Below are 13,029 nucleotides of genomic sequence, written 5' to 3' on the forward strand. Positions count from 1 at the left end.
AGATAATATTTTTCAATGTCCTTTGGGCCTTCAGCTACAATAAATACTATAAATCTATATTTATAATCCCCACAGTAGTAGAGATATTTTGAACTCACTTTCTGATTAAGCAAGTGTATTTATTTGAAAAACAAATTAATCACAATGTAAAAAGTGTCATCATACATCATCCCAAGTCCAGCATTTTTCATTAGCAGTGATACCAGTCTCTCTGTAATACTCTTCTAAAGGGGGCTCCAGAAGAATCACGTCAAACTTGGGTGTTAGTTCTCTGATGTCAAATGCTTCTATATCTGCTTGTAAGTACCTATTTGATTAAAATGCAAAAATCAGATTTTTAAATGCGATTTTATAAACAATCACAAGTTAATTACTAAGTATCTTTTCATGGAGGTCTTCGTTCTTCAGTAAAGACATTAATCTACCAAGCTCTTTCTTAAGACGTGGACTTAATTACACTACAAAATAAAAATCAACTTATTCCCCATGGATATCCTCTTGTTTTAACACTGAAAATCCATACTCAAATGTGAATCTATGAACCCTCTTTTATCGTTATCTGAATTTTCTAAGGGATATTATATTACTTTTCTTCTCAATTGTTCAGTTAGGATATGAAGACTATTTCTAAGTTTCAAATTCTTCCTTCTAAAAACTAATTTCTAAATATGGACATTTTCTTTTTTTAAAAGGATTTATATATTCATTTGAAACCCAGAGATACAGAGAGGCAAACAGAGAGGAGTCTTCCATCTGCTGGTTCATTCCCCAAATGGCTGCAATGGCTGGAGCTGGGCTGATCTGAAGCCAGAAGCCAAGAGCCTCTTCAGGATCTCCCACATGGGTGTGGGGGCGCAAGGACTTGGGCCATCTTCTACTGCTTTTTCAGGACACAGCAGATAGCCGGATCGGATGTGGAGTAGCTGGGACTCGAACCAGTGCCCATATGGGATGTTGGCACTGCAGGCGGCGACACTATGCCACAGTGCTGGCCCCTGGACATTTTCTTTGGCTAGTTTTTCTCATGAATAAAAATATTTGTATTAATAGTCTTTGCAGATTACCAACCTCTACTGAAGAGTTATTTTTACATACCATGAAAGTATTTTAATTTGAGAGGTTGATTCATACCCTAAATGTCTGCAGAAGCTGGGACTAGGCTTGGGCGAAGTGGGAGCTAGGAACTAAATCGAGGTCTCCCACCTGGGTGGCAGAGACTCAACTACTTGAGTTTATCACCTACTGTTTCCCAGAGTGCATTAGCAGGAAGCTGGAATCAGGAGCTAGAACTGGGACTTGAACCCAGAAACTCTGATGTGAGACATGGCATCATAACTGGCTGCTTAATGATGAGGCCAAACACCTGCCCCAAGAGTATTTTTAAATATGCTGAATATTATGGTGTATGTAGACTTTCCCACATACTGAGATTTCTTTGATGTTCTTCTAATAACTCACAGGTCATATTTTATTAAATATACAAAACATGCGAAACAACGTAAATGGGAATATTCTACAATTTTAAAGACTTTACACACATTTCTAAGGAAAACATACCATTTAGCAAAGGTTAAAATGAATTATATTCTAAACTGTTAAGAACAGTATCTCAGGATGCTAAGTTACAATTAATTTTTGTTTTCTTCTTTTCCTTCATCTAAATTTTAAAAACTTTCTTCAATAAATTACTTTGTGTAAAAAAAGTTACTGAAAGATATTTTAATGAAACTGTCAGGAACATCAAGAATAAAATTAACTGAATGATTTTCTAAGAAGAAAAAATATTTAGCAGCACTTGAAATGAATTATCTGGAATGCACACAAACACAAAAAGTTATATGACAACCTACTGTAGACTCAGCTCCAGAGTTTCAAATTAATATACTTTTCTACAAAGAAGAGATAGAGTAACAGATTATGTGAATTTCACATAGGCACTAAATATTTTTTAAAAAGATAAACTAATACTTTAAGCCTGAGTTGGGAATTAAAAAATGACTAAAAACACTTACATGGGAGGAGTGTTAGACTTAGCTATCAGCTCATCTTTTAGCCTGATAAGCTCTCTCAGTTTAGGATATTCTTCAAATCTATCTGCTAAACCTAAGGAGAAAAAAACAGTAAAACTCTCAATTTCATTCCAACTGAAGTGAGTATCAGTGAATGCAAAGTTTATGTGCCCCGCCCCCCAAGAAAACAACCCAATCCACACAGCACTCTAACATTTTTTAAAACATTTAAGATCTAGGATTTTTAAACAATGCATCACATATTTCATACCTAATGATCCTAAGACCACATGCAGGTAAAAATCCTATGACCTAAAGCCTAGTTCAAGAACATACATCATTCAATTTCTCCTATTTATTGAGATAAACAGTCTGCTTGTTACATCAAGTTTACTCATCCTATTTTCAGGAAAAGAAAAAACAATTATCTTTCTTATATGTTTGGTTTTTCTTTTACCTAAAAGCACTCCTCTCTTAAATGTTAAAATTTGGAAAGTTTTTCAAAGCAGAGAAAGCAAGTATTTCTTTTATTTTCCATGTTTTCCCTCTCTGGAAGCACACTTACAATGATACAAATTATGAAAACTTCTTAATTTAAAAGCCAAAAGTACAGTTATTAATAACTTCAACATGAAAAAGAAAAATGTTTTCTCAGTGAATGTTTGTGGACCACCTTTTAAATAAAATAAATTTGTAGACTTTATTACTGTCAGGTTTCAATACAGTAGAGTTAGCTCTCCATTATCTACAAATCAGAAAGTACAACTTTTTCTTTTCTTTTATTTTATTTTATTTTATTTTTTTTTTTTTGACAGGCAGAGTGGACAGTGAGAGAGAGAGACAGAGAGAGAGAAAGGTCTTCCTTTGCCGCTGGTTCACCCTCCAATGGCCGCCGCTGCAGCCGGCGCACCGCGCTGATCCTGGCAGGAGCCAGGAGCCAGGTGCTTTTCCTGGTCTCCCATGGGGTGCAGGGCCCAAGCACCTGGGCCATCCTCCACTGCACTCCCTGGCCATAGCAGAGAGCTGGCCTGGAAGAGGGGCAACCGGGACAGAATCCGGCGCCCCAACCGGGACTAGAACCCGGTGTGCCGGCGCCGCAAGGTGGAGGATTAGCCTATTGAGCCACGGCGCCGGCTCTACAACTTTTTCTTAATCTGGTATGGTTTCTACACACATTTTCTTTGCCATGGTAAAGCAAGTGTCTTAAGAGCTAAAACGTTTATATCCATTTTGACTGTACAATTTCCCATAACTTTTTATGCTATACCTAAATTTTGTTTATAAAATCATTAAAATTAGTTTTGTCATCAAGAGTAATGTGATAAAAGAAAATAAACTGGATTGCGTCAAAATTGAAAAACATACCATCAAGAAAGTGAAAAGACAACTCACAGAATAAGGGAAAGACTGCAGACACTTATACCCAGAATATATAAAGAACACACACAGATTATGTGAACTCTGACAATTCAATAACTTTTCAAAAATTCAATTGAAGCAGCAAACTGGAGACTTCTCCAAATATACTTAAATGGTCAACAAGCTTATGAAAAGTTGTTTGACATCATTACTCAGCAGGAAAATGCCAATTAAACCCACAATGGGCTACCACTTCACACCCACTGGGGTGGCTATCATCAAAACTACAGACAATAACATTGTCCATGATGTAAAGAAACTGGAAACCTTGTGCATTGCTGGTAGAGATGTAAAATGATGCAACTACTTTGAAAAACAGTTCAGTAGTTTCTCAAAAAGTTAAACAGGGAATTACCAGAAATTCTACACCTAATCATATAATGAAAAAATGAAAACATCTACCCACATAAGAACTTTTACATAAATGTTCATAACATTATTGTATATAACATTGAAAAAAATGCAAACCACCCAAATGAATAAATAAAATGTGATACACACATTCACAGGAATATCACTGGCAGTAAAAAGAAATTATGTATGAATACTTGTTACTTCAATGATACTTGAAACTACTATGCTAAGTGAAAGAAGCTCATCAAAAAAGAACATATATTATATTAAATGAAATATCCAGAAAAGGCAATATGTAGACAGAAAGAAGATTAGTGTTACTTAAGGGTAGGGGGAGAAGAGAGGGAAAAATGAGAGCTAACTACTAATGGGTACAAGAATCCCTTATAGGGATGAACATGTTCTAAAATCTTTTGTAGCAATGATTGCATAACTAAGTGGATATACTAAAACCCAGTGAACTATAGTCTATAAATCGATTAGATGGATCATATATAAATTATCTCAATAAAATGATAAAATGCAAAAATAGGCACAGAACCAAACTGGAGCCAAAAAAAAAAAAAAAAAAAAAAAACCCACAAAGAAAAAAATAATAACATGACTTAATGGCAAAGGAAGATACAATGGAAGCCCTGAGAACAGAAAGAGGAAGTCGAGCTAGGAAAAATAACTTGGTTAGAAATAACACAAAAAATGGATTAATTACTTCAATATAATCCAGAGCTAGCAACAGCATATTCCAAAGACATGTGACCTACCTACATCCCTGATGAAATTTTGAGGTCTATGTCCAGTGTCTACAAAATGTTGGCAGTAATCATTGTGGGGGTTTAAGCTCTGTGTTCCCTAAAGGAAAAGTCAAAATTAAATTAAAAGTATGTAATCCATTACATTAACTTTGTACTTGGTTTTTTATTATATGAAATACAAAGAGAAATTTAAAAAAAAAACTGAAAACATGAACACACTATTATCTCACCCTAAATAGCTAAATGTAAAACCAATCTTTCATGAAAAATTTTTTTTAAGATTTTATTTATTCATTTGAGAGGCAGAGTTACAGACAGTGAAAGAGAGAGACAGAGAAAAAGGTCTTCCATCTGCTGATTCACTCCCCAAATGGTCACAATGGCTGGAGCTGAGCCAATCCGAGGCCAGGAGCCAGAAGCTTCTTCCAGTCTCCCATATAGGTGCAGGGGCCCAAGCACTTGGGCCATCTTCCACTGCTTTCCAGGCCATAGTAGAGAGCTGGACCCAAAGAGGAGCAGCCGGGACTAGAACCAGTGCCCATATGGGATGCCAGTGCCACAAGTGGAGGATTAACCTACTATGCCACACACAGTGCTGGCCCCTCATGAATAATTTTAAATGCTATCTATTTTATTAGAAAGATGCCTCAATAATTAAAAAAGATCTTGAAGACAAATAGGTATTTAAAATCTTTTCAGGCAGTATGGACCTTAAATATGAAGTTATAAGATTTGAAGATTATTTTACCTTAAGAAAAGTACTAGAATCTTTGTAAATCTCTTCTTCATATGGCAAATTTTCTTCCTCCTGTTGCATTTCTAGTTCATCCTTGAAAAAGATTATGTAAACATTTAATGTTCAGGGGCCATTCCTCTATCATATCTTGATTAATACTCAACATAAATGTTTTCTTTCCCTACCCTAAGATGTAATCTTTCAAACTGGCATTAAAGTCAAACATTGGAGTCTTCGTTCCTTATAACGGGCTTCGACTGGCTGATTTTTTACAACAAAATAAAAATTTCATCATTATCATGAATGATACCTGCAACTACTAATGTTTTATATACTGAATTATCTAGCCTCATTTATCTCATTTATAATACACTACATGTAAGAATTTAGCTTGAGTCACAAAAGAAATGACCACCAATGGGGCTTGTTTTATTTCTTTTAGGTTGAACCATTTGAAAATACTGCTTTTATAAGCTGAAAATATTATCCACAATTATACAGGGTTAAACCTAACAAAATATTTAGAAAAATATTTAGGTTACAAATTAGTATACATCAAAGTGCAACACATAAGAATATTCACTAGATTAATTCCATCATTGAACTTTCTAGTGCCTTGTGGAAACTATGCTTTATCTTCTTTATTAAATATATACAACAATTAACTTGAAAAAATGGAGGTAGGGTTTTTGAGTATATAATACTTTCTTATCAAATAAATATTGCAACTATAATTTTAGAAGTTGGGTTTTCTTTGCTCTTTCAGAAATGGTTCTATACCATGAGTTGCTAAAATATTTTTTTTGTTATAAGCTTATTTTTAAGAGAGAGGGAGAGGAAGCTCCCATTCATTGGTTCACACCCCAAATATCCACAACAGGGGAGAGAGGAAGCCAAAAGCTGTGAACTCAATCCAGGCCTTCCACAAGGTAGCAAGAACCCAATTACTTAAGACATCATGATTGCCTCCCAGGGCACACATCTGTAGGAAGCTGGAATCAAGAGCAGAACGGGCATTGGAACTCATGCACTCCAATATGGAATGCAGGCATCCTAAGCTAATGCTGGACACAGGATTTATTTATTTTATTGACTATATAAAATTATTCCGTTTTCTACTTGCCTTATATTCTTCCATTTTGTCATCATCTGTCTCCCCTTCATCCAAGTACTTACGTTTTGCATTTGGAGCAGAGGTATCATAGGAAGCCCTAACAACAAAATATGCACATCACACATAAATATATACAAGATGTATAAATGCACATAATAATAACATTAAATAACAGGCTATAAAACAGAACAAGGAAAATTTTTCCTGATTAACCAGTAACTATTTACTCAGTTTATAAATCATCCAAAGTCATAAACCTTATTAATTAGTAATGTTGTGCTTTATTTTTACAAAAGCAACCAAATGAGACAATAAGCTGTTTGAAGGATATATTATAAAAGGAACTTTCTATGTCTCATCAAAAAGCTTCTGTACATAATTACATAAATTTTAATCTGTGCTGAGCAAAATTAATATCTAAATTCATAACTACAGTATTCAAAAATTCTATAACACTTTCTAAACTATCAAAAATACATTTTTGATATCAAGGTAAAATATATTTTCTTCTGTAAAAATTTTAGAAAAATGCAACTATTTCTCATATATAAGCAAATTCTTCATCTGACATTTTCTAACTTATAAATGAGAACCATATTTTTTGAAAATTATTTCATAAATTGACAATAAAAACCAATGTTTCTAAAATCTCAATTTTGATGTTTTGTAACACACTTCCAAACCATGAAAACAACGACCCTTTCAAAATACTAACATGCCAATAAAAGAAAAAAAATTCTTTGACTGACCTGCAAGTTTCTCTTGTTTCAGCAATTTCTCTCTGCTCATCTTTGCTGTTTAGCACAGCACCTATGCTGTCAGCACTTTCAGCTCCCAACTGAGAAAAGGCAAAAACCAAACCAAAAACAAACAAACAAAAAAAACACAAAACTGGATCACAATGCACTACATAGCACTTCTAGGCATTTAATATATCAAATATCAATAAATAAATAAATAAAAAACATCTCACAGAGCAAACAAATAGATTAATTAACCTGCAAGACAAAGTGAAACACCTTGGAACAAAATCACGTTAACTAAGAATAATTTTAACAGATAGAAAAGCACTTTATGTATTCCGTTATATTTGAAATGAATACATTTAACTTTAGCCAATTTCCTAGTTTAAAATAAATAATAAAACATGATTTAGTAGTGGTAGCATCTGAAAGGCAACAGTATTTATAAAGGGTGTAGAAGCATCTTATGTCCATAATCTACCAAAAACGGATCCAGTTTTTTTCAAGCTAAGCTTTTCTAATAATTATAAAATGTAATGTCACTTTTGGTTGGCAGCTGGGAAAATTTCACAAAATATAACAAATAGAACCAAATTATAGTTAAGAAAAGACTGGCTATAGAATAGGAACAATTTAGGGAAAACTTTAGAAGCCACAAGAAGAAAGGCAGAAGGTAATTCCTAGGCATTGAAAAATCTAGAGGAACACTTTTAAGTACAAGAAAGGTATGAACAAATCTGCATTAAATAATCTCTTTAGTTCAGGGGAGGCGAGAAGGCATACTAAAGTATCAGAGCAGCAAGTCACCAGCCTTGATCTCAAACACTGCCTCCCAACCTTTTATTCTACCCACTTCATATGATTCTCCTCAGTTTTCTCTAAGGATAAATCTCTTTTAATATATTAACTGTTTCTGAAATTTCAACTCCTTCATACAATCCTCCTGACCCGTTTTCTCTTTACTCAGTAGGCAATACATCTATCTACTTCCTATAGTTGGAGTGCTTTCTAACTTTCTTCGTATGATTATCTATTCTGCTTTTATATCTCAGGTGAGTACAAGTTTCTTCAAAGATAATTCTTCCATGATTATTATATATAATGATTATATATATAGGACAGGTAGCCCCCTTCCATTGTTCACTTTTTTTTTACAGTTTTTCTTAATAATTTTATATCTTAACATAATTTTAATTATTTTATTTTCTATTTGTGCTATTTTATAGTTTCTATCACAACTTCCAATTATTTCATTTGTAACTGAATCATTTCACCAGTTTACTTTTGTTCACTTCTTCCTGATAAGCTCTAAACTCCCTGAGGCTAAGAACCCTGACTGCCTTGTTAGGATACATATGTTTACCAAGTAGTAAAATGCCTGATAGATCTTCAACACATGTGTGTAGAATGAAGGAAGATTTTCTACTAGGATCTACATTAGGATACATTGTATGACCACGGAAATGTTTTAAATTAAAAAAAAATATATGTTGCAGAGAAATCGAGAAAGAGGGCTCATATTTGCTGGTTTACTTCCTAAAAGCTCGTGATGGCCAAGCTGAGCTGAGAGCCAGGAATTCAACCTTGGTAACAAGGGTTGCAGAAGCCAAATTACTTGAGTTATCCCTCCTTCCTCCCAGGGTCTACATCAGGAGTTATGAGTCAGGATCAGGAATCAAATCCAGACACTCCAATTTAGGACCTGGACATCTTAGCTGCTATGTTAATATTTTTTAAAAAATTGTGAAATGACTAGATCAAGACAACAACAGAGTTTTACTATGGTGGACTAAGTACATTACTTTAATAATTATGAAAATTTGGCATTAAACAAAGGCATACATGATTTTTTAAAACAAAGCTACAAGTTAAAGTAACAGGTAGGGAGTAAATGTTGTGGTACAGTTGGTTAAGCTACTGTTTGTAATGCCATCAACCTATATTGGTGTGCTAGTTCAATTCCCATCTGCTCGGCTTACAATCTAGCTTTTTTCTTGGAAGGCCGTGGATGGCGGCTCCAGTCCATGAGGCAGACCTGGATGGAGTTCCAGGCTCCTGGCCTCAGCCTCTGTGCAGGCCAGCCACACCAGTCGAATGGAACCTGAAGGAGGGAGTGGGAATGAAAAGAGGGACAAGAGCACAGAGAATTGGAGCCAAGACAACAAGGCTGATCAATGCTCGTTTATTCTAATGTCTCGGTGGTATTTATACATAACCAGCTGTAGATCAAAGAAGCACAAAGAAGTACAAAAGATAACAACATATGCATGCAACTTATTGGGGCCTCCAGTAGCACAGGTAATTTTAACAGAGTGTTCTTGATTAACACCCTCCTTCAGGATGGGAGTATGTGACTTTCTTATCCCAAGAACTCCACAAGCCAAGACTGGCCTTGATTTGTCCAAAGGCTGCCTACACCTCCCCCTTTTTTATTTTGTTGAGAATCACCTCTGTCTTAGGTTGCCTTCAGTTACTTCTGCCCTTACCCGTCATTGGTAACTCTGGCAGCTTGGCCTAGAGCCTTGTCTTAGGTTGGTAGAGGATGCTGAGTGTCTTACCCGTCTTTGAGGACCATTCCAGCTAGGCATTGGGAGAGAGTTAAAAATGGATAAGATTAGGCCAAATATCACTTACTTTGATTACAAAGGAAGTTTAGTATGAAGTTTTAAATGATGGATCTCAGTCCATATAGACTGTAGCAAAGTTAACATAAGTTGTAAAACACACGGAAAACATCCCATACAAAGGAGGAAAAGCAATAGTGGTCCAGCCAACTTAATAACCAATGAATCCATTGGAACCCTCCAAATGATAGGGGGTTGGTAATGAACATGTGTTGCATTTTTTCTTATCCCAAGAACTCCACAAGCCAAGACTGGCCTTGATTTGTCCAAAGGCTGCCTACAAGCCTCAGCCCTGACTGTTATGGGAGATAAAAGACGTCTGTCTCCCTTTCTCTGTTATTTTGCCTTTCTAATAGACAGATAAATTTCTTCCTCTTCTTTTTCTTTTTCTTTTTTTTTTTAAATGGAGGTAAAAATTGCTAGTCAAGCAGTAGTTCAACTGCCAACATCATTGTCTGGGAGTTACTGCACCCAACTTTCTCACCCAAAAGACAAAAGCAAACTAGGCAAATCACACACTTTGAGTTGTGCTCTACTCTGGTATCTTGTCAATTAACAAATGTTTATTAAAAGTCTACTTTGTGCAAGAAGCAATGCTAAGGTAGATTAATCCAACAGGAATCAAATGCAAAGACTTTGCACTCAAACTCGTTATATGATATATGACAGTTATATAAAAGTAGTGGAAGGATCAATGGTAAGGAAAATTAAGCTTATAGGAAGTACATAAGCCTAAGAGATTAAGATAAATTTCATCACTAAGTTCTGGGTTGCACCATGAAGATAGATGAAATTCAGAAAGGAAGGCAACTTTGAAAAACCATAAGGTGTATACTACATAAATCCTATCCCAGAGAGTAATAAACAAGTCTGTCATGTTCACACAGAGAAAGGCAAGTGAATCACTCAAACTACCGTTTCACGGGGCATTCTTCTTGGTTTGCATCCAACTGGAAGACCGGGAGATAGCTAGTATACCAGAACGAGCATGGAAAGGCCTAAATTACAATTGTAATTTGCAAACTACCAGCTCTGTGACCTTGCTCATCTCTAAGCTTCCATAATCTAATTTGTAGGTTTGAAGAAAGGATTTAATAAATGACAGTCATTATTAAATTTTATGCACTTAGTAAGCTCATTGAGGGTCATCACTTTTGGTGCCAAAACAGTTTTCACGGGGGACAGGGCAATATTTTGGACTGGAAATTACACACACACACACATACACACACTCACACACACTATACATATATATACACCCACATCTGTGTGCATGTATATATACATATATGTAAAATGAGGAGGAAAAAATAGTAGAGGAAAAATATGGTTGGTGGAGGAAGGGATGGTTGGGGGAGAGAGACCCAACACTGACAAAAAATGGCCACTTATTTAAAAGAAGTTTGAATAAAGGCGTCAAAACTTCAACGTAATTTTCTGGTTAAGAACTTCAAGTACTATACACCAGAAAATGTAAAACTGTTAAATCAACAAATAAAAAAATCTTAAGCTCCCCCAAAATGGAAACTATGAAAATCTGTGTCCCTAAAATAAATGCAATAGTGCAAGTCTTTTCCTCCAACATGGACGACCTCATTCAAAGGGGAAAAAAAAGGACAGAATTTTACTCATATTGCCCAGTATATGTAAAACAAAACCTGTTCATCATTTGCTAGTTTACTAAATAGCAAGCAGTTGCATAATTCAGAAGCAATTTGTTACTATGTCAAGTGCATTTTTCTGTTTGTTTTTTTACTAAGATAGAATGGAGAAGTCTTCCATGCTAACAAGCAGCTTTAAGTGGTCACAATTATTTACCCCACTTCTTGCCTGAAACATCAGAAAATGATATGTACTGATTGCTCCAAGCATAACATTGGATAACCTTTGCCATAGCTGTGGTTTACTGGAACTTCCCATACAGACAGACAATACTCCAGCAGCTACAAACTTTGCTCACAGAATTGTTTAGAGATTCATGTAAAAATAAAAGATGTCATCCCAGACTTAAATTCAGGAGCCATTCGGGTGCTGACATCAGTTCAAGAAATTGTGCAAAATGAATGACAGTTCCCTGCCCCCAAAATAGAAAATGCAAACACTTAAGAGCTGCTGTTCTTTCCCCCCGAAAATTGCAGTATCCTCACTTCAGGTGTACTTGCCATTTATGGAATCTAACCACTTTTAAAATGCCACTAAAAGTACATCAAACTGACAGACTTTTCTAAGCATTCAAGTGATTTCAACGGTCACATTGAAGCTAAGAGAAACGTCAACTATAGACTTACTCAAATAATTGACTTCCTCCTCCCTCCCTCCCAAACACACAAGACTCCCTCCCACAGAGAGCAAAGTTGTTAACTGAAAAACAAGATAAATAATATGCTAGTCCATTTTACTGATTTTAAAGATACTGCAATTTTTATATACTTCAATGATTTTTCAACATTTCGCAGCTGTTTGGCTTTGCAGCACAGCAATTCATACACTATACTGTACAAAACTACCAGCCAGACTGGAATGATGTATTAATAGAAGGCACCATCATGCTTATTACATTACCAGAGAACAAAAATACAGTAAAGACAATTTTCACTGTACACAGTTTAAAGAAAGGAAAAGGGGGAGGAGGAGTGTGTTGAGCAGCCAACCATCCCTGCACTGAAGAGGGGCAGGTAGAAAAAACCTTAGATGTGGAGCTACTAAATCTGGTCTAATATTTAAGACCATAACATTTGAAGTTCTGATTTTCGTTATTTACTTCGTAACTAAATGATTTCCTTCTGGAATATACTTGTAGTCTTGTTAAGGTTTATGTGTACTCACTCATAATTCATTTGTCAATACCTACTAGAGTCTCTGATTTTTTTTTTAGTGTAAAGCTAAAAAATCATTACATGAATGTGTTTTAAGTCAAAGATTAAAGTTTAGAATGTGTGAGTGAAGCACCTTATGCGGTGGCAACAAATGTTTTTTAAAATAACATGATAAAAGAAGTTGGTAAAAAGACTTCAAAAGGATACCTGGATTGTCCAATAGTGAAATGCCTGAGAGACAAAGGACAGATCTGATTCCGAATTCCCACAACTTCAACAGTATACCACAAATCTGTTCATCAGATCATGAAAGAGGACAGGTTTCAGGTATGCATTTACTAGTACTAAATTATTTATGAAAACTAACGGCAAAGATGCCTCATTAAAGCCTATGATCATTTCCCTCATCACATGTACTGATCTGAATGGAAGAATGGAAAACAAAGCCCTGACTTTAAGCAG

At 35.3% G+C, this 13,029-nt stretch overlaps 1 protein-coding gene across 1 annotated transcript in view; it reads right to left on the bottom strand.

The window, feature by feature from the left end:
- METTL14 (methyltransferase 14, N6-adenosine-methyltransferase non-catalytic subunit) overlaps positions 1–13,029 on the bottom strand; it is a 30,622-nt gene that overhangs the window by 16,005 nt on the left and 1,588 nt on the right. Inside the window, exons 2-7 of the mRNA XM_070047676.1 lie at positions 7,134–7,222; positions 6,394–6,481; positions 5,283–5,363; positions 4,544–4,631; positions 2,013–2,103; positions 166–307 (exon numbers count right to left, since the gene is read on the bottom strand). Coding sequence (XP_069903777.1) covers positions 166–307; positions 2,013–2,103; positions 4,544–4,631; positions 5,283–5,363; positions 6,394–6,481; positions 7,134–7,222 — 579 coding nt within the window. The remainder of the gene's footprint in view (positions 1–165; positions 308–2,012; positions 2,104–4,543; positions 4,632–5,282; positions 5,364–6,393; positions 6,482–7,133; positions 7,223–13,029) is intronic.

Source organism: Oryctolagus cuniculus, chromosome 8 (genome assembly GCF_964237555.1).
Source record: "Oryctolagus cuniculus chromosome 8, mOryCun1.1, whole genome shotgun sequence".
NCBI classification, from domain to species: domain Eukaryota; kingdom Metazoa; phylum Chordata; class Mammalia; order Lagomorpha; family Leporidae; genus Oryctolagus; species Oryctolagus cuniculus.